This window comes from Pteropus medius, unplaced genomic scaffold (genome assembly GCF_902729225.1).
Source record: "Pteropus medius unplaced genomic scaffold, Ma_sr-lr_union100, whole genome shotgun sequence".
In the NCBI taxonomy this organism is placed as follows: domain Eukaryota; kingdom Metazoa; phylum Chordata; class Mammalia; order Chiroptera; family Pteropodidae; genus Pteropus; species Pteropus medius.
In genome coordinates, this window is record NW_024354875.1 from 42,526,084 (window position 1) to 42,553,511 (window position 27,428).

Sequence of the window (27,428 nt, forward strand, 5' to 3'; positions counted from 1 at the left end):
ATCCTGCATTTACAAAAAATATCGAGCACAATTTTAACGAGTCGGATTTATATGAAATACCTAAGTTCTTTCTAGTATTATGTATTTCTTTAATTCAAATTCTTATAGAGTAATTTAGATCAAACAGTTGATGAAGTCAACTAAATATTTTGTTTTGTCAAAGTCAGTGATGTTCAGACTTGAATGTATAAGAAGCGCACCTGAAGTGCTTTTGAAATTGCTGCTCCCTGGGCCCCACCCTGGAAATTTGGCTTCAGTATATCTTCAGTGGACCCCAAGGATTTCATTTTTAATGAAAATCCTGGTAGTTCTGTGCAGCAAGACTTTGAACCTCTGCAAAAATCAACAGGTTAGATAGCTCAGTACCAAGTTTCCACTTCATTTTGTTTGACATGTGTTTGGGTCTCAGTAGAACTAATATTATTGTCATCATATTAATATACCCAGTTTTTGGACATTACTTCAATATTTAGTGAACCAGATATAGTTCCCTTTAGCTTGACCAAAAAGCTTTACCTGTAGTTTGAGTCTCCGTTCTATCTTGTTTCCAAATTTTACCAAATGGTAACAATATAGTAAGTATTCTTAATAACTAAAAATGAATTTGGCTGCCTATCATGAATATAAAACTGTGAAAATATCATCTGAAATGCTTTTACTAAATTTGATCATTTATACAGCTAGCAATAGAGGTCTCTGAACATTAAGCCTGAGGACCATAGAAATCTCCTGGAAAAGCATCAGGATTTAATTTTCCAGCAAGCCTTTTTCAGTCAATTCAAGAGCAAAAAATAAATTTAGAGGATGACCCTTCTAAACTCTTACTATTCAAGTAACATTTCTTCCAAACTGGAAAGGCTATTTTAAATAGCACTCTCTCTTCATAACTAAAATTGTCAGATCTCTCAAAGGTAAAATATGATTCCCTGTATAAATAGTCAAGGGAGATAACTGATTGGGATAAAAGCAGTGGTCAGTAGCATTTACTAGAGCGTTATCTCACATTGCTTATTTGTAAATTCAAATCGTTATTATGTAAACTCTCTTCATTTATTTGTGCAACAGATTTCTACTAGATTTTAAGAAATTTAATTACTCTTTTAATATTATCACTTTAGTAACCAAAGACAAAGTAGCCTTTTAAGGAGCATTGGTTAAGATGTAATTATTTATTTGCTTTTTATTCTTCTTGGAAAACTTTTAGGTTAGATTCAGACATATTTATATAAAATACGTAAAAGTATCTTCCCAATTAAAAATCAGTTGTACCGTAATTGAACTTGAATCAAAGATCTGAGGCATCTGGGTCTTCTAGATAGGAAAAGTTTTTATTTTTATTAAATCTTTGAGATAATAAAGACCAATATATATGGATTCCCAGTTTACATACATGTGGGCACTTTATTTAGAAGTTAAAATATGAATAATATAAATTTGATCAAATAATTATATTTTGGCTCTCTGCAATTAATATGTGTGACAGTTTGGGGTTTTTCTTTTTAATTTGTTTTATTTTTATTTCAGTGCATAGTCCGAGACCACAGAAATTAGACAATCCATTTTAAAAACTAAAATACTCATTCAGTAACACATAAGCATGGAGCATAATACAGATTGTTCTAATAATGGATTAAGACACAGATGTTTTCTGTGTTTCACATGATAGAATAGAGTGAGCTAAGTTCCCTTCGGAGACTGAGTTTTCTGAATCAACTTGTTTACTGAGCTGCTAAGACTTCTGGCTTTATTTAGAAAAGTCTCAATAGGATATTTGAAGCCAGGCCCCAAATCCCCACCTGAATCGTGTCAGTTTACATCTCTGTTAATAACCCAGAATGGATTAGATTTATATCACTCTTTTCTGTTTAAAAGAGTAACTCTTTGGCTCATCTATTATAGTTTCCTAGCCTGTGAAATGAATGAAGATTTATCTAAAGATAATACTTAAGATTCCCTCCAGATTTAACATGCTATGAAAATATAGGATAATTTAGATCTTTATGGGACATTCTTTATTGCTATTGCAATTGTTTCCTGATTTAGTAAGATTGTGAACTATACTTGTCAAATTTTTCTGAAAGGAAGAGTTGTATTATGTTTGCCATTATATCAGTCTTTTCTTATAAAATACTGTTAGGTGGTCTCTCCACAATTCCAGGGCAGCTGAATTTTCTAGCAGCAGTTGAAACTGAAGTAAATATATTTCTGGAGGGGAAAAATTAAGGATAAGCATAAAAAAAAGGGTTTTGTTGATATACAAACATAAGTTTGGAAAAATATTTGCAACACAATTGACAAAGGGTTTTTAGCCATACTATGCGGAAAGTTCTCACAAAGTACCAATAAATAGACCAACAACCCAATTAAAAACTGAAGAAAGGATACAGATGGGAATTTTCTAGGAGAGAAATTTTCTAGGAGAGAAACAAGTGCTCAACAAACATGAAAAGATGTTGAAACTGACTAATGGAGATGCAATGAAAGATACCACTTTACACCCATCAGACCAAGAAAAAAATTTTAAAGCAATTAATACCTATTACTGTCAAGGATGGAAGAAAGGTGTAATTTTATAATGATGATATGACAGCATTTTAAAACAATTTTAAAATTAAAAGTACGTACACTCCTCCGTTCAGCAATCCCACTCCTAGGCCTCTATCCCATAGAACTAAAACAACCAGAACCTAGGGGAATATGCACAAGGATGGTTATTGCAGCATTGTTCAGAATTGGGGAAAAAAGAAAACCAAGTGAATGTTAATTTAAAAAATTGTTGAAAAAAATAATGGTACATCCATACCTAGAATAGTATGGAAGCATTAAATAAAAAGATTTAGGTAATTGTGTTTGAGATATAGTTGTGAGAGAAAAATAAGACACAAAGTATATTACTTATAAAACAATGACAACCCCAGCTAATGTATATATGTACATGATTAAATGTATTTATCTACAAATATGTATATTTGACTATGGCTATGGTTAAAATAGAGAAAATACATATTGTTAATTATGCACAAGTCGATAGAGTCTGTATATGGTGATATGACTATCGAGATGCAGGAGGAGTAGGCAAGCAAAACAAACAGACTAGACTATAAAAATAACACTATGATATGATCTCATTAAAGCATTTATGTCAAGTTACATATGTGTATAATATATATAGGCTTAAAACATTTAATTTAAAATGATTAAAACTTGCTGTTTTCGAACCACATTCACAGATCATTGCTTGAAAGTACAATAAAAAATAAATGTAACCAACATTATTTATCAACCCCTCTCCAAAGGATGTATGCATAGGTTTAGCTATAAGGACAAGGTTTCAAACCTTATTTTATGAGCAATGACAACAACAAAATGTAATAAAACTTAAAATGTTCTCCACGACTGATAAATTATATAACACTGCACAAACACTGTGAAAAGTGCACATGTTTACAGAAAAGAAGCTCATAATATGTTAAATAAAAAATCAAGTTATTAAATGATATATACAATATGATCCCTTTTTATCATTTATTCATTTATCAAAAACAATAGAAAATGGGCAAAATCAGAAATAATTGATAAGCTGGATTTCATTAAAATTAAAAACTTCTGCTTTGCAAAAGACAATGTCAAGAGAATTAGAAGAAGCCACAGACTGGGGAAGATATTTGCAAAAGACGTGTCTGATAAAGTACTGCTATACAAAATATTCAAAGAACTCTTCAATCTCAACAATAAGCAAACAATTTGATTTAAAAATTGGCCAAAGATCGTAACAGACACCTCACCAAAGAAAATATACAGAGGAAAATAAGAATATGAAAAGATCCTCCACATCCTCTATCATCAGGGAAATTCAGATGAAAACAATGAGGTACTACTGTGCACCTATTAGAATGGCCAAAATCTGAAACACTGACATCAAATGCTAGCAAGGATGTGGAGCAACAGTAAGTCTCATATACTGCTGGGGAAAATGCAAAATGGTACAGCCACTTTGGAAGACTGTTTAATGTTTTCTTATAAAAGTAAACACACTCTTACCATGTAATCCAGTAATTGCACTTAGTATTTGCCCAAAGGAGCTAAAAACTTGCATCCACACTGAAACTTTCACATAGTTGTTTATAGCAGCTTCCTTCAATTGTTAAAACTTAGAAGCAACCAAAATGTCCTTCAGTAGATGAATGAACTGCAGTACACCCATACAAAGGAACGTTATTCAGTACTTAAAAGAAATGAGCTATTAAGCCACAAAAAAAAACATAGAGGAACGTTAAATGCATATTACTAATTGAAAAAATAAAAAGCCAATCTTTAAAGGCTGCATACTGTGTGATTACAACTATATGACATCTGGAAAAGGCAAACTATGAAGACAATATAAAGATTACTGGTTGCAGGGAGAAACAGAGGGAAGGCACAGAGGGATGAATAAGCAGAGCACAGAGGCTTATTAAGGCAGTGGAAATACTCTTTACGATATTGCAATTCTGGATATATGCCATTACACATTTGTCCAAACCATAGAATGTACAACACCAAGAGTGAACTCTAAGATAAACTGTGGACTTTGGATAACTATGATATGTCAATGTAGGTTCATCCCTGATAACAAATGTACCATTCTGCTAAGTGATGTTGATAATAGGGGAGGCTATGCGTGAGATACATGGGAAATCTCTGTACATTCCCCTCAATCATGTGAAGGAATAAAGTCTTTAAATCTGCTCTAAAGGAAATAAAGTCTTTAAAAAAAGAAAAATGGGCAAAAGATGTAAGTCGGTATTTCACCAAAGAATTTATACAAATTGCTGACAAACTTACAAGTTATATGTTCAAATTCACTAGTAGTCAGGGAAATAAAAATTAAAGAAACAAACATTTATATAATCTCTGGAAAAATATACACTACATAGTGAATAATGAGCTCTATGTGGTAGTTTTATTAATTTTTATTTCTTTGTCTTACCTATATTTTCTACAATAAATGTGTTGCTCTTATAATAACAAGGGTTTTTTTAAGGGCTATTCAAACCCGATAGATATGATCATACAATCTTTTAACTCTTTTTTTCACCACTTAAGAGCCAGGTCAAGAATCAGATATTTCATTAAATCTTCTCAAACAATTCCATCCCACATTTTTCTTAACCATTTTGGACATTTGTGTGCATTTATTGTCTCCTCCACATGGTTTAATACGTGTACTTTAGTTGCTTCATTTTGGGAAGTTTTATTTATTTAACAACTAATTGTTGAGGATGTTAGTGCTACATACACATGTTAGGTACTTCCTTACAAGTAGGAACCATTTGTTACACTGCCATTGCATCTCCTGTTTTACTTCCTCCAGCTCTGGTGTAAAATCAGTGTTTGATAAACACGTAGTGGTAAATTTTTCTCATTTGGATGACAAACACTCATTGAGTACCTACCATGCATAATAATTATGCTAACCACCAAAAGGAAGCCTTGACGAGATCTTTAATCCTGCTAAAGCAGAAAGAACACTATCTTAGACAACAGGCTCTAGCCTCAGCTCTGTCATCAACTAGTTATGTTTATGTGACCTTAACCCATTGCTTAGTTGGGAACACTGTCTTTATTTGTGGTGTTTCTCACCTTTAGCTGTACATTGGAATCACCTAAGGAATGTTTTTAAACGATTACTTTTTTAAAGTTATACTGATGCCGAAGCCCACCCCAGACAAATTATATGAGAGTCTCTGGAATGGGACGTGGGCATTTACGTAGATTCATACCATAGCTCTTCCTTGGGGAAGCTACTTAACCTCTTTTTCTTCAGTTTTCTCATCTGTACTATGAAGGTGATAAAGGTCTTATGTACTTATGGTGAGAACTAGATGATTAAATATATGTAAAACATTTGGCATAGCCTGACCCACCATAAACACTCAATAAATGTTAGTTATTTCATGATAACATGAAATAACTTATCATGAAAATGAAATGATTAAAAGTGTTCAATAAGTATTAAACATGAAAATAAAATGATTAAAAGTGTTCAATAAGTATGAAACAGATAAATAAAAACTTTATAAATATGAATATGCTATTTAAATATAAAATATTTATAATATCTTATATTGCATGTAGTATTTAGGTCTGCATATTACAGAAATTTAAAGTTAATTTAAACTTTACATTTTTATAATGTCAAGCACAATATATTGCTTAATTATAATTTTAAATTGATTTGGTTGCATTTTTAAAGATCAGGACCAACCAGAAATGTTTCTGTAATGACTATTGAAAACTTCTTGAGAATACAGTGGTATGAGAAATTTTGAAAATAGTTCTATCTAGATAGTGAGATTCCAGGGTATAGGGTACTGACCTAATTTATTTCTGGATCTCCTAAGTGTCATACAATGACTGAGACATATTAAGAACATGATAAATAGGAGGAAGAAATTGGGAGGTGAGGACAAGAAGAGGTACACATCTCTTAGCTAAATTTGTGAACCCAAAGGAAAATATTTCAGGATATGTTCTTAAAAACATATATTATCCAAAAAAAAAAAAAAATAAAAAAAGAATATACATTATCTACTTTTTTAAAATTTTTACTTTGAACAAGTAATTTAACCTTTCCATGTGGTTCAATTGTTTCATTTTTAATATTAATATGAGTATATGAATTAGCATAACTGTTCTACTTGATTTAACAAATTCGAATGCATTTTTCAAAAGTTTAAATAACTTTTAGCAATACAATGATGGAGAAGATAAAAGAACTGGAGGGTGGGTTGGTTTGGATTAATTCAGTTGGTGTCATTGATACAACAGTGTTACTTAAGCTGCAGTGGAGGGATGCTGATCTTTATCAATCAAATAATTAACTTTAATATTTACTGAATACCTGTACCATATCAGAAACTGTAATTGGTGCTGGTAGGACAGACAAGGCAAGTATGAGCCATGGTCCCTGGCTGCACATAGTGGATAGAGCCAAGCAACTTAGTTCTGTTCCGTGGACTTAGACTTGTCCCTACCACTGAGTTCTGCTGATTTCCTTGGAAGCCTGTGCAAAAAATCCCAGTAAATTCAGTCAGTTCCAAAACCAGTGCTATAAAAAGCATTCCAAGTCCATCCTTTATTCTTTGTGACATGCATGTATATTTGTCTTTTAAAGCTTTATCTTAATAGTGGCATTTTACTGATTCTTCAGTAAAGAGTCTTTCAAAATGGCACAAGGAATATACAGCTAGGTTTATTTCTATATGAACACCACCTTGCCAAACACTGGCATTTCCATTCCTTTTGCTGATATCGTCTTCAAGACTTGTTACCCGTGATTTGGCTCCTCACTACATTTTGTATTTTTTTAACTCCCTTCAATGAATTCTATACCTTGTTGCCTGATTAGTTTTCCTGAACCGGTACACAGACATACACTTAAAGGGACTGAGCACCAGCATATTCCTTCTTGAGAAACATATTTTTACATCCATTTTCAACTACTTCTTGTTACATTAGAATGGAAACTTAAGTTTGTTGCAGCCCTTTCAGTTGGTTATTAAGAAATATTGTTTGACAGATATGAAGAAAGTATATATAGCTTCTAATAAAGACTAAATCCTCCTTGGTATTTGAATTAATGTTATATTTTATGAAGCTTAGTTTCTTTCTTTAATTAACAATGATCTCTTTATTAATCACTACAGTATTACTAATTAACTGACTTCCCAAGAGTTTAAAAAGAATTCATAGAATTAACAACATGAAGAATTACCTAGTACAGACCGCTACCTTGAAAATGGAAATATAGCTCAAAAAAGTTAAGCCAACTGGCCCTCTAAGAAAAAAGTGATGAAAACAAGGCTAGAACCCAGACATGGACACAGACCAAAGTCCTTCTCTACCTACTTTCCAAATCAACCATCTGTAGTCATTCTTTTTTCTGTATCCTTAATATTTTTCACCATTTCTGAAACATACTGTAAAAAATCCAGTTTGTGTTAAAAGTAGATTTAACAAAGAGGTGAACTTCAAAGGGGTCAGCGGCAAAGTGCTCACTGCTGGTGTTCTGCTCCACTTACTTACAGCAGCACCTGAGTTGGTTTAGTTGGCTTTTTGTAAAGGGGGTTGGGGGCTGATCAAGTCAGAACTCTTCGTGTGGCTTGATTTTTAGGTTCACAGGAAAGCAGACCATCAAGGGATGTTCTGATGTATCCATGAACTGTAGTTAAGCCATTCAGGGTCTTCTTAAAATAAAGCTATGCTTAGGTTTTCTCAGTACAGCATTCTAAAAGTTGACACAGCAAGAATTGCTTCTCACCAGGTTCTATTTTTAAATCCTAGTCCAAAAAAAAAAAATTTAACTTCAAGATTAAGTTTCTGAGCCATCTTTGATGACTCTTACCATCTTGCTAAAAAGATTGCTTAGTGGTTACACACTAAGGTGGAGGGCCCTGGTGACCCATTTTAAGAAAGGATCTGGAGTTACAGTTATCTTAATGTCAAAGAACACTTGAAGCGAAATGTTGGCAAAATTCAAACGCACAAAAGCCATTAGAAGACAGCTGAGTTACACACTGTCAACTCAACCTGTTAGAAGAGGGAAAGAAGAAAAGGGAAGGAAGAAGGAAGAAGAGAGAAGGAAGAGGGATGAGGGAGAGGAAGGAAAGGAAGGAGAGAAGGAAGAAAGGCAGAGAGAGAGGGAGAGAAAAATACCAGTTTATAACACCCAATATTTATTGTGTATTGTGTCAAGCACACTGTTCTAAGCACTTTATGTATATTAATTGATTTTTTTTCCCTGTACAACTCAAAGATATAGGTTCTGTTATTATTCTCAAATGAAAAAATTTAGGCATAGAGGAGTTAAATAACTTGCTCAAATCCATTCAGCTAGTACAGGGCAGAGCTGGCTTTAAACCAAGCAATCTGACCTCAGAGACTGACCTCTTACATCTCCACTATATGTCTTTGAACTGAATGCTTGTCTAAGAAAGCATTAAAAGGCTGTTGACTTTTCTTGAATTTTTTTTCTTTTTCTATTTAATCAAACATGCGTTTTTGCATTATGTCATCTCAACTTTCAATCAAATTAAAATATGGGGAAGGGATGGGGCTGAGCTGAAAAACTCAGATTTGGATTAGTCAGAAAATCTTAGGTTTTAAATCTGCTCTGCTACTTATACGTTGTATGACTTTGGAGATGACCCTGGAAAAAATATCCTAAACCTTTAGGGCTTTATTTGAAAACTGAGAAAAATATAAACAAACTCATGGTCTTATTATAAGAATTAAATGAGATAACATATGTAAAGTCTTCATTCTAGTGAATAGCAAATCATCCTCCCCAAGGTAAATTTACTATAATTCATCCAAATGGCGAATCTTTCTGAAGGAACTAGGCAGAGAGAGGTTCCAGGTGTGAAGCCAACAAGACCAACACTAGGAAAGCATAGAGAAAATAAGATATAAAGCTAAGGTTGGTTACCCTTGCCTGGATTCTCAAGGCTTTTCACGTGCCTCCAGCAGCCTGAGGTGGGGGCAGAGAAGAAGCTATTAAAGGTGGTGATGTCCAGCAGCCACTCAAAGCTGGGTTGGACCAGGCCTGCCAAGCAGAAGAGTGATGTATTGACCTCTATGGTCACCTCTAAATTTGAATGCTGAGTTGAGGTGTAAGGCAACAGCATATATAGAATGATATCTGGCTTCCGGCCTGGAAAAGGCTGCATTTCTGTTGTTCGGGCCTGCAATCGTTCTGAAGCTTTTTCATATGCCGGTCATCTATTTTTGTCTTCTTGACTGATCCTTTCAGACTTGACCTAAGTGTTGGGTGAAACCCAAGCTATTCTGGCCTTGTGTGGGGTTACACTGTCATGCTAAGCAGGAAAAATATTAATAACAGAAACTAATATATACTGAGCACTATTCCACATGCCTTGGCATATATTATTTGTCACAATCTTTATATATTGGCAGAGGAAATTGTCTGGGAGAAGTCGAGATGCTTGACCAAATCCAAAAAGTATGTCAGTACCCAGCCCTTGTTTCTATTGTACAAGAACTGAAGTTCATAGTCCATGCTGATAATAAACAAAAGACAATATTTTTCCACCCAAATATGAAAAAAGAGCCCAGGAACATAATAGGGTCAGCAGACCTGAATATGATTCTGTGCTCTAACACTTTCTAGAAGGACAAAGTACTTTTTTTCTCCTAAAATCCACAGCTATAAATAAGGAGAATAATACCTACCTTCATGGAATTGTCTAGGAAAAGTAAAGAATATAACCTTTGTGTAAGTACTGATAAACTCTAAAGCCATAGCCATTACATATAGTTCAGAAACGTACTAAGTAACACATGCAATTTTTTAGAAGACTAATTGGATAAATTTTAACATGATTTATTATGGATTTTTCCACCAGAATCTAAAAGAGATAAATTGACTTTGTTTATCATGATTAGAGAGAGGGAAAATAAAAAATTTTTAAGGGAAAGTTGTTCCAGAACAACTTGCAGAACAAGTTTACGTTTTAATATAACAGTGGTTTTCAAACTTTTGTCTCTGTACTCTTAAAAAATATTAAAGATCCTAAAGAGTTTTTGTGTATGTGGATTATATCTATTGGCATTCACTGCATTAGAAAAGAAAACTAAGAAAAATTTTAATATGTACTTACTAAGTCAATGTAAAAATCAGTAAAATACTCATTACATGCTAACACCAAAACACCGATAACGTTAAAAAATTTTTTTTTAAAAAATTAAAATTTTACAGATATGGTTCCATAGTGTAGCGGTTAGCATGTCTGTTTTACACGCAGAAGGTCTTAGGTTCGCACCCAAGGTGGCCTCGGTCCATGGTCTATGGCCATGCCACCCTGAACAAGCCCAATGTCTAATCTCAGAGGCTAAGTTGATTAGTACTTGGATGGAAGACCACCTAGGAAGACCAGGTGCTGTAGGCATAAATAATAATAAATTTTAAAAAATTTTAGTGAGAAATGTGGCATTGTTTTACATTTTGCAAACTTCTTAAATAGAATAGCTTAATAGAAGAGAATTGAATTCTTGTATCTACTTCTGCATTTAATCTGTTGCAATTTTTATTGAAATATAAGGAGAAAAATTTGTCCACACAAATATGTAGTTAGGAAAGAAAGAAGTATTTTAATAGCCTTTTCAAATAATTGTGGATATTTTTTGATATTATGCCCAAACTTGACAGATGTTATTTCTTAAAATTTAGTAGCAATGTGGAATCTGAAGTGATATCAATGAACTTTGTGTTCTTTTTACATTAAAATACATTGGTTTTCTTTACACTTTGAATAGATCTTTAACTCATGCATAGTTTTGATAACATGCCATGCTTTGGTCATTTCGAAAATATTGGTTCACTAAGTGTCATATCTCAAATATTGTCATACTTTATTATACAATATCAAAAAATACTTCATTAATATCACTGATCTCATTGGAAACATCTTTATCTATTGGGAAATTATCAAATTTACATGACAGATAAGTTTTCCAAAATTCTCTAATTGCAAACTTGAATTTTGGCAAAAAATATTTTTGGTCATTTTCCTTGAAATGAGAGTCTCTCTTCATTTGTTTTCAAGGGGGTGGGGAAGCCAGATACCCATGTTTGAGTAACCATAGTTTGTCAGTAATTTTTTTCAAGTAAATGTGGTTATTACATTTATTTTAAAATGGCCAGTTCAGTTCCCAACTAGTACAGTTTGGTGCCACCACCTTAATTCATGCTAAGATGTACTAACAGTTTTATCCACTGTTGCTTTTGCGCTATCAGTGCAAATGTCAACACAGCTAAAAGATAAACAACATCTCAGTACTATAATGAAAATAGTTTTAACTTTGCAGACCAAAGATTCTTTGAAAGAATCTTGGGAGCCATTAGGGTTCTTCTGACAACACTCATGTACTAGCATTGTCTCTTAAGTGTTAGGAGCATGCTTCATTCTGTTGGTTTCCAGGATTTCTTATACTTTCTTAACAAAAACCCATTAATGTAAGGTGAACTTGGATATGTAAGGTAGATATGGATATGTGTTAATGTGAGAGGATATTTATAATATATTGTTGAGTAAAAAGAGAAGTTTAGTGTTTATATAACAATCACATTTATATCATAAAAATACATATGTATGTATATATGAATATATATTTATACATACATACATATATGTGTATAAATTTTTTTTTGGAATGACATCAGCAAGAGAGAATAAGAAGGATTAGAAATAATGGAAGTAATTAATCATTTCCTTTTTGCTATAAAATAAAAATGTGATACAAACTTCTGTACTTAAAATTTTTGTTAATGTTTCTTTTAAGGAGAAGCTTCTGCTTTTATCATTTTAAAAAGCTTTTACCATTTGTGGCACAGTACTATCCATGGCAATTTAGTTGTTCCTTACTAAAGCCTTGCTTCATCTCTTTAAAATCCCCTCACTCGCCTACCCAGGACAATTTTACAAAAGTACAAGAGTTTTTAAAAGACCCTTTGTTAAAGTCTATATCTACTTCCAAAGATGTATTTCAAGTAATAGCCATTCTTCTGTCTCTCAGTACTATATTATCAATATATTATTCACCTTAGGGTATTCATCAGAGGTTGCAAGAAGAGTTTTCAAAAGAACCTTTACAGTGCTCTCAAACTGATACGAACTTCATGTTCTTATCACTGAAAATCTCTGCTCTGTATTGTTCTAGAGGCCTTTCTCATTGTCTCTTTAAAATTTTGTAATGACTTCTCCAATAGAAGCATCTAAGATTTGGGGGTTGAGTCCTAAAAAGGAAAAAAAGAAAGAAAAATGAAAAGATTGGAATTGCAGATGGAAGAAAACCTCCACACTCATTAGGATGCTGTGATCTTGTAGAAAGAAGTCCATTCCGGAGATCTGAGATTTGCTTCCAAGTAGCTGAATGTCCTTCAGTATTTTTCATGTAACATGTGATTATTTTTAAATATTAATAACAAAAGGAAGTCTCATTAAGTAGAAACAATCTCCAAACAAACTTTGAGTAAGAAGATAAATACTATATGTGAATCTACCTTTTTCTACCTTACTTTACTTCAGCTTTCCTCCATTATTAAGTTTTATCTTTCGACAAGTTAAAAACAACTGAAATGCAGTGGAAGCAACTGTATATTGATTTTGTTTTTGTTTTTGTTTTACAGAACTCTAAATATGCCATCTCAATTCTTTTAAAAACACATTAACTTTGATGATATCCAAAATACACTTGAGCAAATGCATTTCTTTCCAATATTTTATACTCCCTAAGCAGTTCGGTTCTTAGGTTTGCATAAAGAATTCCTTTTGTTGATTTCCAAAAAAATCATAATAAATCCTTTTAGATGCTCAGCAGCACTGAACAATCTTTCATTGTATTTTTTTAACAGACTCCCTTTGTTTTTGTCAAATAGCAAGAAACAACAAGAAAAGTTTAGATATTGCTTTAGGACTTTACAGAGTACAAAAAAATACATATTCTTCACTAAGAGCAAAATTTTTTTCTATGTTAGGCAAAGTACATTCTCTCTCTTTCTCTCTCTCAAAAGTTTTTGTTTCATTGAATATTTCCTAAAATAATTTTACATATGACCAAGCGACTAGAATGTGTCTGTTGTAGGCCCATTTGCTGCTTATTTAATTCCTGACTACAGAAAATATGGATACTTTTATCACTTATGGTAGCCAGTATTGAAAAAGTAATCTCATGATATACAAAATGATGAATGAAGCATGTTACAATAAAATTATTGTGCATTGAGTTATCTCAACTTATGTTGAAACAGGCTCTGTGGTTGTCAACTAACGGAATACTTCAGCAGCCCTCAGTCACCCTCCTCGCCCCCAGTCTTCTTTCCTCCACCCATTTCTCACACTTTAGCCATAGTGCACTTCCTAATGCATAGTTTTGATAATGTTGCTTTTCTGCTTAAAACCCTGCAATGGCTCCACGTTGCCCTTAACATTCAAGACTCTCCCTTCCTCTGCAGCCTCATCTGGGATCGCTCCCCCAAACCCTAATTCTGCTCTAGCCACGTGGTCCTCCTCTCAGATGTTGGAAGGCCCTACCATCTCTAACCTTCGGTCTTCCCTATGTGTCATTTTTCTGCTACTTACCTTCTCCCCAAGCCCACACACAGACCAGCCCCTCTACTCCAGCTAGATGGCTTCTACTTATCATTAGGATCCCAGTTTGGACCTTGACACAGAGCAAAGTCCCACAGCCTCCTTCACATCCCCAGACTGCTCTGTCATAGGCTCCTCACATTTTTATAATTGCTCGTTTAATTACCTCCCTTTCCTAGTAGGCATCAAGCCTTCCGAGAGAAGGGAACACACCTCCTCTCAGCCTAGTATGCTATAGAGCCCCAGAATTCACCACTTCATAGTAGGTTTTCAAAAACCCTTAGAGAATGAATGAATAACACAGTCCCTGACCTCGAGAAGCTCACAATGTAGTGGTAAAGTAGACCAAAAGTGTAGCACGTAGCACTTATACATAAAATGTTTAAAACACAAGAATAAAATGAACGCACTTCATACTCATGCCGAAAAGAAATAAAATTACCATACTCAAGAAGCTCCCTCTATTCCTTATCTCATCACCAAATAAGGGAGGTTTTTTAATAGTTTATTTTTCGAATACCATTTCTTTCTTTTCAGCTATTTTAAACCATATGGAATTTCCTATTTAAAAAAATCAACAAAGTACCAAAAATGCCATGTGTATTTGAATGCATTCATGCTTATTTTTTCCAGTTATGGGTGTCATATTTGCTGAAAATGTCAGAAGTAATCCACTACCTATTATTAATTTTGTGATAGTTACACATAACCATATTGACTGAATCTAGCATCCTTAGTGCTAAAACAATGACTACACATCAACACGAAGCAAACATTGTTCTAAACTAATACAATTTTGCCTGAACAAACTCATCAAGTATTTGAATGTCCAACATTATCACACACTCTACCTTGCACCTTCTCAAATTAAAAAATTGTGCCTTCATGACTCAAAGACACAATTTTTAGATGTTAAACCCTTTTTTACTTGAGCTGAGGATTCACAAAATATTTGCACTTAGGTGGTTGGTGACAATATTTTATATAAATGAAATTAAACTTTGCTTTTTACTATATTTTCCCCCTTGTTAGCAGTAATACTTCCTGTATCAAGCAAGTCATTAGTTGGTGTCTATTATAAAGTAGTGATTGGCTACCTGTCTTCTGGATTCTGCTGTTTTATTCTTTTAACTGATTGTCACACATCTGATGGATAAACCAGCTATCTATGGCCCAGATCTTTCTTGTCCCTATAAACTCTGCAGCTTAGAAAAGCTCCCTCAATAAGTAGTTGCCCAGAAGCCCTTATCCATGAAGAAGATGCCTTCTTCAGCCCTGCCCAGTCTCTAGGGATTGCCATGTCTCTTCTGTAATGTTGTTATCAGTGAATTTATAAGCCTTTGGAGAAAAGGGATGAACAAAAGAAGCCATAGAGAGACTGTTGGAGACTTGACAAGAATTGCGATATTGAGTTAGGATTCCTGAGATGATCAAGGCTGTGGGAGAGAGCCCAGAGGTGAGAGCAATGAGCTATACCTCCAGGAAATCTGTCACTCTCAGGAACAGGAAAGATTTATTTTAAGCAGTCATGGCTGTGTGTAGATTGATATGAGAAAAAAATCCTTCAAAGTTATTTGAGCCATAATAAAAAACTGGTTACAAGTCAATCAGTTACGTAGATGTAGGTTAACGGTAAACAAATTTAACCTTTTGTTTGGATTTTATGGCTGTAACACAAACTTTGGGTTGACTCTTGTCAGAAACAAAATTTTATAGACAAATTTTTTTCAAGTATGTGTTAAAGTATCAATGCCATGTATGAGTTTAGAGAAGGTATGAAAATAGAGGCACAATATAGTTGGGAAACGCAATGCATATAGAAGCTAGTACTTTTCTTTCCTTTTTACTAAAAGATCACTGTTTTCTTTCATAATGGCATGAAATCATCATGTCCAGATCAGTTGTTTTAAAGGAATTCAGCGCAGGTGTGCAATGCCAGGTGTGCCAGCTGTCAGTGAAGGGATAAAGGAGTCAGACGAGAGGCCAGTGATGAGCATACCTGTGTTTGAGATTGGAGTAACATGGTTTCACCCCCATCTTGTGGGGCCAACACATATAATAAATACGAAATCATGTCAACGGAGATCAGAAGTGAAACATCAAGTAATAGTTTTAGTTTTAAATATTTATTGATTATTTCCTGCTTTTCTCAAGTGGCAAAGATATAGAATACATAGTTTAGTTTTTTTTCAGGGCAGGGGAACTTTTTTTACGTTATAGTACTGTTCATTTACCATTTGGGGATCCAAAATGTCAGTTCCCTCAGGCCCCTTACCTATCTTATACCAACAACCACTCCTGTCCCGCCATTTGAGTGATCACAGGTAAAACTAACAAATGGGAGTGTTTGCTAGTTTCATCTGGCCTTGGAAATAACACCAAGACCATGTAATGCCAAAAAATCTAGTGGATTAAAATATATCACTTTTCAATCATTATTGTCCTCAGCAGGCAGAAAACAATTTTTATATATTAGCCATTGCATGCTACACCACTGTATTTATAGCTTCAGGAACCAAGTCTAGAGGAAATGAGAAAATTACTTTTGTAGAGACAAGAACCTTCCAGATGCAAGAATTGGACTCAGAATTTTTCTGTTAAGAAGGACATTGTTTTTTGTTTGCTTTTTCTTTGAATGTGGTTTTGTTTGGTTTTGGAGGTGAGGGACGGTTAAGAAAAGTTTACTTATTGTCCTCAGAGTAATGTGGAACATTGCTGAATCTGAAATAACTGAAATTTCAAGTTTGACTTTTGTTTTCTGCCTACTGAAACTCAATAATCCACCCAACTACTGTTTCTTAGAACACATGTAACCCCTCTGCCTCTAAGAAGTCATTAGCTATCCTAGCCCTGTCCTGGGGCTTGCTACTTTTGTTGCATGTACCAGAGGTGAATAATTATTTTATAGCCCGGAGTAGACTGAAGTTGTTTGCAGGAAACATTGACGATCAAAGGATATGAAATTGAGGACATGGTGATTATTATCAACTGGAACTGCCTATCACACCACGGATTTGTCTCAAAAAGTTGAGTTGTTTGATCGCTTGTTTTTGACTGAGAACCAAAAAAAATCCCAGCTCTTTGATCAGAAATCTTCTTCCCTAATACTAGTGACAGGGCCTATCACTAGCACTCAATGCTAGAAATGTAGTTCACTGTTTTGCTTTTCACATGAAAGCCGTAAGGGAACACATCTTGAACTCATAGTGCTCTTATTCTGAAAGTTTACTGAACCAATGGTTTTGCATTTCTGAGTTTTAAAAGTAAATTACCTAAAATAAATCTTGAAAGAAAGAATGTGTAGAAATGTGGTGTGTACCATACTTTAAAAATATATCACAGTGGATAGATATGCAAAAAGGCAAATTTAATAAAATGTTAGTGATGGAATCTAGGTAGTAAGTATACAGGTGCTCACTATAAAATTCTTTTAACTTTGCCATATGTTTGAAACTTTTCATGATAAAATATTGGAAAAGATATACGAAGGCGCACACCTAATAATGAATTTGTATGCTTAAGAAAATGTCATTGCACGATGATATAAGATTACATAATTTAATGGATATTTATGTTGCAGAATTTTCATCTTTAGAAACTTGAAAAATAGAAAATGCTTTACAGCTTTATAAACTCTTTAGGGTATTCTCTTACAAACCAAGAGCCACCCTAAACAGACATTAAAGAGAAACTGCAAGGCCATAGTGAAAAGTGCATTGTGTGTCATTGCCATTTTATAATCCAACTAGTAAATAACTGGAATATTATTTTCCTAATTAGATTTAGCCTTAAAATAAAAAAAAAATACTAAATATCTGGATATGCATATGACTTAAAACATGGTTTAAAATGCATCAACATATTTGTTGTCTTTATATTTCTTTTTTCACCCAGTAATACTATACCTTTAGAATTGAGCTTGATTGCCATATGTCACGTTTGCCCATGCCTGACCCAAAACTAAAAGATTGCACCCTGTGGCTATTTTGTTTCACTATAACATGATCACAGTTGGAGAGAAAAACACAACTGTGAATGTCTTTTAAAAAGGAAAAAATATATAGTTTTTGAGAAGTGCCAGACTTAACAAGCCCCTCTGTAAGTGACTCTCTGTAAGGATAACATTTTCCCTTGAGAAAGTTGATTTCCTCCATATGTAAGAATAATAAAAGATCTGCAAATTGTCCTTGCAATTGGGAGGGCGATCACTTTCTATTTAAAAGATCTGTCAAGGCTCATGTCCTAAACAGGGGGAAGCTCTCAAGCTCTTATTCCAGGCCTTTTGGGAAAGCTGCTCCTTCTCCCTTATTTTCTGTTTTCTCTTTTCATTGTTTCTCTGGCTCCCACAACAGTGATGTTTATGGTTGTGCTGACACTTTGGGTATTTAAAAAAAGAGAAGGAACATGAGACCAAATTGACGTCAAAGACCTGAGAAGCTTAACATTATAAGGGAGAGTCAAGAGTAACGGGGCATATTAAATGCAATAAACAAAACATTCACTCCACCATCTTACCATGCTTGTCACAAGGGACATAAGCAATAACTGTAGCATGAATCTGTACATTTAAAAAAAACACAAGCTTTTATCCCTCCAGAAACATAATAAAGGAAGTATAAAGCCCTGACCTAGTCATTTTTCTAAGAAGTAGACTTAAAATGAGTCTTTTCCATGGCAATTTTATGGATCTCACATTTTGTTTCCTTTTTATAATTATAAAAGAAATTCATTCTCATTTCAAAAAGTACTCCCAAGAATAAAGAGAACATATAGATCATGCATAATTCCACCTCCCAGAGAAAGAGGCTTTTAATATTTGGTATATATCCTTCCAGGTTTTTCTTCTATAAATATATATATAACATAATTGTAAAATTTAAAAGAGAGAGATGCAGTTTTTCTCCAAAAGGACTTTGTTCTTACTTTCTTGCTTCATGAATTATCCCCCTCACCTTCTGATATCTACATTTTCACTGTCTTTACTAGTTTGTTCTTGAACTATACACTTCCTCAACACCTTTACACAAGAGCTGGGACGGGGGAAGTATAATAACTTTCCCAGCATTCTTTTCTTGTATTTTTGTCTTTCCTCCAGCATCTTGCTCCCTCTTTTTCTTTCTTTTTATTTTTTTTAACTGTGGTAAGAGCGCTTCATATGAGATCTACTATCTTAAAGTTTTCCCTTTCCCTTTTTATTCAAGCTTTCTTAAGAGAAAATAAGTCCTCTCACTATCTTTACTCCCTTACTGCCAATATGTTTATTAGTCTACTCTAAACTTGGTTCCATCCTTACTAGTTCTTTTGTTCCCAGTCCTTGATGACTTCCAAAATGCCAAATACAATGACACTTTACAATTCGCATCCTTACTCAACCTTCCGTCAGCATTTGACACGATCTAGAACTCTTTTTCCTTAGACTGCGTTCTCCTGGTTCTCCTCCTACATAATGACCACTCTTCTTTAGCTTCCTTCACTGGATTCTTCTTTTTTTTTTTTCCTTTTTGGCGCATTCTTTAAATGTAACATACTCCGGGACTCCAGCCTTAATCCTTGTCTGCCTCAATGTTTTCTTGTTTAATGGGCTTGTCCTCTCCAGCAATTTTAATTATCCCCAACAATCCATATATCCCACCCTTATCTCTCTTCTAAGATAAGAGCTGTATATCCAAATTGTTGACTGGATCCTTCCATGTGGATGAACTTTCCAAAGACACCAGACTCAGCAAATATCTTCTCCTTTCTCCTTTCTCGATTCCTCCTTTCTTTCACTGATACTCTTTTCAGTTGGTGGCGGCACCATTTAACAGCTGTAATAGTATAAATAACAGCAAAGACACTTTTGAAAATACTTGATACAAACTTGACCACTGAAAGAAGTAATATTTGCATTTATTTTGACATCTGTAGTCAATCACAAATTGCATTTGAGACTAATTCATACAATTAGCTCTAAAAAAAGTACGACTAGAGAATTTGATAATTAGGAGTTCATTGGTGACTGTCAAGAATGCAATTATAGTAAATTGCAAATTGCAACCTGATTGCGATTGGTTTAGAAGTGAAGAGAAAGGAAGGAACTGTAGCCAGTAAGCTCAGACCACTCTTTCAAGTTTGACAGTGAAGAGATAAAACAGATTAAACGAATGCCTTTAGGGGAAATAGGTGTGAGGAAGTCATCTTTTAGGATAGGGAAAACTGAGCGATTTTGCAGGCTGTGGGAATGAAGGTGATGGAGAAGAAGGGATTGAAGATAGGGAAAATGGGAAGATAGGAACTGATTACTGACGACCAGGAAGAAGAGAATAGGAAGGTCTCTGTTTCTTTCGTCTATATGTTCTTGTATAACATTTGCTTTAATAAATTTAGGTCTACTATTTGTCATTCATTGCAGTATTGAATAAATAATAATAAAATCTTTTTTGAAATATGTATATGTAATCTTTAACCTTTAGATTTATTTTGACATCTGTAGTTAGGCAAAAATTGCAATTCAGGCTAATTTGTACAATTAACTAAATCATGTGTTCCTTTTTCCTTTCAAAATTTACTTTGTATTCCATTCCTAATGAGAATGAAGAATCCTTTTAATTCAACCCAGACACAATTCGGCTAGTATCTTTCAATTAATACCCTTACTTTTCAATAAAATCTTATTCTAAAATTGAACATAGGGTGCTTCATTTTTCAGGTCTCTATCCCATAAGATTATGTTCTTGTTTTGTTGCTATTTACTTGCAAAATTGTTCTATATAATATATTCCATGTCTGTGGCCATATATTGTTTTCCTACATAGTTTCCAAATTTTATGGTTTACTTAATTCAAGTGAATAAATCTACATTTCTATTCTACTTTTTCGGAGGAAAGAATGAAGGGGTGGAAGCAGGAAGTATATAGGATTAAGGAGGCATGGTGGAATGTCTGCAGAGAGAAAAAGTTAGCTGTTGGGCTCAATGTTCTTAAGAAAACTACAGACCTGATTCAATGGTATTAAAAAAAATTATCAGCACTAACAAAGAACTAGATAGTTCTTCCAGTTACTCAGAAAAGATTTAGGTTGGTGTGGGGAAGATGGGAGATATTTTCTTTGGGGTTTCAGAGGTTGGACACTTATCTTGAGCTGAAAGCTTCTTGTAGGGAATGAGGCATTGTCAGTAAATGATGACTATTCCTCTTTCCTCACTTCTCCCACCTCAAAGTCCTCACCATTTTGTCTCCACTGCACTGATGCTCCCTCCTCAGTTGCACTTCCATCAGCTGTGCACAAAATCAGCTATAAGGAGGCAACATGCTAAAGCTGAGGTGGAAAGGGGCCTGCCCTTACTGCCTCAGTTGAAATCTTCAGCTCCAGTGTCTGCCAAGGGAGGTGGGAGGAGCACAGGAAGTGATTGCCCTGTGGCTTCTCCTCCCACAGAAGCCCTGCCTCCTCATGCTTGGACAGTGCAGAGGTTAGCTTTCTTTCTCCTTCTAGTTCTGTCCTTCGGCTAATGTGAAAGACCACGCAGAAACTATGGAGTTGCTTTTTGTGCTTGACAAAAGTGCATAGATAGAAGACAGGGATTCCTGGCTGGGAGGAGGGAGGAGAGCTGAAGATCTCTGCCTGGGCTGGCTGATCTAAGCAGTCAAAGTGGGAGCTGAGTGCTCGAAAGAGGATTATGCTCGCACTAGAGATAAGCAGTAAGTGAGCGAATAACCATTATGGCTTAGAAAAGGCTTAAACCCCCTGGGGTTATGGGGTGAACTAGAAAATATTGCTTAACTCTAGAGTAAAACTGTAAGAATTCTGACTCTGCGTGTAGCTGTGTGCTATTTGGAGACTAGGGGTTTAAGTACAGAATCAGAGCTCTAAATTCTTCCTCCCACTTTTGGAAAATGCCAACTTTTACTTACAGTAGTTGGGGATACAATTTTCTTCCCTGACTTAGCCTCTTCCCAGGAAAATGTACTACTAAATCAGATAAGGAGTTGGGATTAAATTGGAGAAGTGGAATTCGGTATTGGCAGAAATTGCAGTCTTGAATTATGTTCTGTGAATGCTGACATTTTTATATCAATTATAAGTGATTTGCTAATCACAAGAAAGTCTAGGGTGGGGCATTAAAAAGGGAAAACTAAGAGATTTTATGACAAAGAGGCTGAGTAGTCTGTATGTGTGGGATGAAATATAAAAATGTATATAATTAATAATATATGTCTGGGTTTTTTTAAGCATTAAAGTAGAACAGCACTCAGGGAAACATAGAAGTGCTTGGATAAAAATTAGTCAGAAAAGAAGAAATTTTCATTTCAAAGACTTTTTGTGCTGGCCAACATTTTCACAATGTTTACAAAGTCAAGACAATGATTCAGGGATACTTCAGTCATTGTCATACATTATAAATACTGTTGCTGGGCAAGATCTGTGGTTCTCTGGTCAGCAAGTTCTGGCAATGAAGCCACGGCCACTGGTGCAAAGAATTCTGGGATGTCGGACAGTGAAATGAATGGAAGAACCCACATTCCATCTCTACTTAATGTCCTTTTGTCCAGAAATCGGGTCATGCAAATGAGCTACTTGGTACGTATACAGATCAATATTCGGAAAGACAGTTCTAAATGTTTCGTATTAGAGGGTCTCTGGACAATATTGTATGGCAACCAGTGGACTAAAAGGATGCAAAAGCAAAGTGATAGGAAGGAAATCAGCTTGATCAAAACCAACCTTGCTCTTTTTGTTTTCCATTAATCTTGAAATGGAACCTCAGATGAAGATGAGAATAACAATAGAGAGAAATACTTTGGCCATCTGTTCTGTTCTAAGTGGCTAAATTCATTAATATATGAATGAGAATTCAGATTTTATTTTCGCATCCTAACACTTGAAGATTCAGAAATCTCTTTATTACAGAAAAAAACGTACAAAAATAGTAGGTATGTTTATTAGGGAGGAAATGGTGAAATCTGGTTTTGAAATATTACAGAGGGAAAAACAGACAAGGATCATGTCCCACAGTATAAAACAGATTTATGTCATGTTTGCTGAAAGATATAGTTTTTCCCCCAATGAGATAGGGATCCTAATATGGGACAGTAGGTACAAACATAAGACATATTTTTAATTCTCTTAATTCTAGTTGATGTATCTAATACCTAAAGGAAGGATTATTTTTCAATAATAACCTTGAACTAAAGCTATATAGTAATTTTTTTCTTTTCTTTTTCTTACTGGTCCTCTACAGAGGTACTTAGACTTCTGAAATTATGAAGAAACATGTCATTTCTGGTATTCCCATCAGTGCACTGGGAGAATGAAAAAAAAAAAAGGGTTCAAATTATCTTTCTCTTATAGCACAACAATAAATAGTTTTCTAACATTGGAATGGGGGAGGTAGATGGAGAGTGGTCATTGGGGGGAAAAAAATGACAAAATGCCAGTAAAGTCATTTTTAAAGATGGCCTGTATTCCTCTATCTTTTCAAACTACCTAATTTTGAAAATTATTTTATCTTTTAAAAATTATTTCTGAGTTGTTTTTCCTGTTTTCATTTTCATCTGATTTATAAGCAAATGTAGAAAAATCTGAAGATTTATTGAGCTATATAATACTTGTCTTATTCTGAAATATATATATAAGAAATTAAAATAAAACATTTAATAGTTGAAGTCTTAAGCATAGTTTTACTAATGCAGTTTCAATCTTTATGAAAAACGAGCTGAGACTCTTAAAAGAATCACTTAAAGTGTTAAAGAATCTTTTCTGAAACTACAGTTGAAAAAAAAGCATAACAATAGTCATAGAGGACTAAAGGTGTAATTTGGATGAGAGAGGCTAGGCAAAAAATACTTAATGAATAATTACAAGCCAGCAGCTTAACTATAAGAGCATTTGCAGTTGTCCATGAGAGACTAACATAAAGAATACTGTATTATGACCAGTGAACAAGGTTAAGTAGACTTTATCTTTAAAAGGTATTAAGTGGGAATTAAGATTATTAATGGAAAGAAACTAAATGATCATTTAAAATTATTCTTTCACAAGAAAAGTAAAGAAAAAGGATATGGAAAACTAAGCAGTGATGAAGACCTCGAAATAATTGTTGATCAAAAGCAGGTAAGTGAATGCTTGCATACATTTTCTACTATTGCACTGTAGATTTTTGACAACTGAAGCCCTCTGAGGACTCAGCCCTGCCCTGGAGACTGTAGTAGCCTGTGTAAGGGAGGCCTGCATAAGATAGATTTTGAGAGCAACTAAGCCTCCCCCTGCATTGCCTCTGATCCACTGATTTCTGCATGTCAGCATGTATGTTCTGTATGTAAGAATGATGAAAAACAAAGCAAAACGAGATAAGAGAATTTTTGGAAAATTAAAAGTCCCACTTGAAAAAATGAACCAAAACAACGATGATGATTTGTTTAGGAAAAAAAAAAAGATTCAAACAAGAACTAGAAAGTATATTATTTTGAAAATGAGAAAAAATACCATTAGTATAAAATAATGAATATGATTTAGGGAGAGGGGGATAAAAGACTTTAAAAACCTGAGAAACTTAAAATATATATATGTATATATATATTGCCCGATTTAGTTTCTCAGATAGTCTTCAGTAAATTCAGAGATAATTTTAAAAAGACAAAAAGAAGCTATTTCATATTCTGTAATACCAACTGTAATTTGAGAAACATCTATCTTGGGTTTTATATGGGCCCATAAGGTGAAATGAAAACTGCTTAATAGACCATAAACGATGACATACCAGGTAATGGAAGGTATCCAGCTCATGCCACTGAATTGGCATCAGCCCTTAACATCTTAGTTAATTATCAGGGAGACGAGCTAACTGCGCGTCCATTTAATGTATAAGTGGCACTGATTCTGAAGGTCATGTAAATGCAGGTAGAGATAAAGAAATAATTTAAAAGGATCTGAGCAGATGAAGAGGTTAAGAAAGAAAGCAGTCAGCAAGTTACAGAAAGGCAAGTTGAACTTGGAAATTTTTCTAATTGTGCGGTTTGTTTTGCATCATAGTGATCGCATTAAAGGAGCAATTGTGTATTATTTAAGAAAAAAAGGGGAAAATGAACACCAGAAAATAGCAACCAAAAACAATTAACTTAGATACTTGCTTGTTACACCTGGAATAATTGAGGTAGTTGAAGTGATCTTCTGAGAAAAACTGGCCAAACAAAGCATCTCCATGGGAGGTGAAGAATGTGCTGATTTTATAGGTTCGCTGGAACTACCTCCAAGTTTTTCCTGCCTTATCTTACCTCTCTGGCTGCCAAGTGAAACGGTGGGGAGATGGGAGAGGTGGGCTGTATTTCTACTTAGTGTCAAATTGTTAGTTTAGTTAATAAGCTAAGTGGGGCTGGAGCCCGAGTGCTTCACTGGGCTATTAGTTCTCATTTTAATAGATGAATTGCCTGGGGCATGTGATCTCCATCTCCCACAGATCCTGCCTGTAGACTGGAATTCTCATCAAAAGACTGGACCTACCTGGTGAATGAACTAGTAAGATACAATTGAGTACATATGAGAACATTCATGCCTACAGATTTTCTATTAAAATAAAAAGTTATTTTTTAATTTCTTTTTTAATCATATGGAAAGTAAATTCTCACTCTTTTTTGTATTTCTTTAGTATCATCCTACCCCAAAGCTGCTTTTCTTTTCCTTTCTTTTTTTTTTTCCCAAAAGCTTCTTTTTTGTTTTAACTAAATCTTGGGATTCAGAAAACTATAAAATTACACTTTGAGATCTTTGGAGTAGAAAGTCCAAGGGAGTCATTGTTCCTTTTATAGTACCTTTCACAAAATTTATGTTGTTGAGCCTAAACGCGTTTTAGTAATGATTAAGGAATTAAAAAAAAAAAAAACACTAGAGAGTGAGAGAACCAACTTTCCTGCTTCTTGAGAAAATAACTCTTTCCTTACCTGGATCAAATGAGAAAGAATTGTATTTGCCCAGTCATTGTTTGCCTCTGTAGTTACCATATTTCCTCCAAGTGCCATTGTGCCATTTGGCACCAGTTGGCAGTGACCCAGCTTTGCTGAATCATTCATGTCAAAACATGTTTCAAAAGGTGAGTAATTATGAATATGACTTGGCACTGGCGTTTGCTGTTGGCTGTAAGAGTAGTCTTTCGTTTGGGGGGAAGTTTTATCTAGTGTCAATGTTGTGAGTAAATCCTAGGTTGAAACGATGACAGTGTTGATACCTGGAAGTAAAATATTTGGGAAAACACTTGAATTAGTGTTTGTAATACTAAGAAAAATTCCTGCTGAGTTTAAGAAATCAACATTAAAGGTATGTGTGTTTTTATGTGACATTTGTTTAATATTACTTCATCTCATATATATTATATATAATATATATGTTATTTGGGGAGGAATCTTTATATTCAATTTATTCTTCCTATATCTTTTCAGGAACATAGTAGAAATTTGTTAGTCAATCTTCATATAATTGCAAATAGCATTTTCAGTAAATGGTGCCAAAATAAAATCTAAAGAAAATAAATCGAATAGCTGGAGGCTGTGATGGGCAGAAGTCCACTAATCTCATTAAATCTGTCGCTCAGAAGCTGTCACTCTACAAATGCTGTGCAAGCTATATGCCATTTTATCAGTCGTGTGATTTGCAAGTCTTATATTTCCATGGAAAGCCCACAGTTTTGCTTATATAAGCAAATTTAAAACAAGCTGCATAGAGTATGTGAATATTGTTTTCTCTGACTGCCCACATTCAAGAGGGTAAAAGGTGAATTCTGTGTTATTCCTACATAAGAAAAAGTAATTTTGGAAATCTGTAAGGTTTTATTTTTAAAAGGTAACATTGCGCTTCTCTCTTTGTGAAATTTTATTGGCAAAGTTCATTTTGGATGCATATAAAACATTCCAGAGGATTTTTAGATTAGTGTTGATGTCCTAAAATAATAGATGTTGTATAATATGTAATTACACACATACACGTATAATCATTTAAATATAAATGTATCACATTGGCACTGGAGTCCATATTTTCCACCAGAAATCCCTAGAGTTTTTAAATTCCAAGCCTATGAAGGTAATCAAAGGATACATATTGGATTAAAATCTTAATGCCTCTACAATCCAGACATCTGACATGAAATATATATACTTTTTATTATATATGTCATATAATTACATATACAAATATAGTTACTATATATAAATTATAATATATTTAATTAATGAATTCTATATTTGGCTTTCTAGAATAAATATTAAAAGAGAAATTTCAAATATATATTTTGGATCATTTTTATTACTTATCAAA

General features: G+C 34.1%; 1 protein-coding gene across 6 annotated transcripts in view; it reads left to right on the forward strand.

Annotated features, from left to right (window-relative positions):
* PEX5L (peroxisomal biogenesis factor 5 like) overlaps window positions 1-27,428 on the forward strand; it is a 203,225-nt gene that overhangs the window by 27,728 nt on the left and 148,069 nt on the right. For 2 of the 6 annotated variants that reach the window (XM_039855384.1, XM_039855380.1), the window contains exons 1-2: window positions 21,496-22,706; window positions 24,168-24,239. The exons of 2 other annotated variants lie outside the window; for them this stretch is intronic. In XM_039855384.1, coding sequence (XP_039711318.1) covers window positions 22,614-22,706; window positions 24,168-24,239 — 165 coding nt within the window. In that variant the 5' untranslated portion in view covers window positions 21,496-22,613. Of the gene's footprint in view, window positions 1-21,495; window positions 22,707-24,167; window positions 24,240-27,428 lie in introns of those variants that run through there. 2 more of the 6 variants (XM_039855379.1, XM_039855383.1) reach the window with 2 other exon arrangements.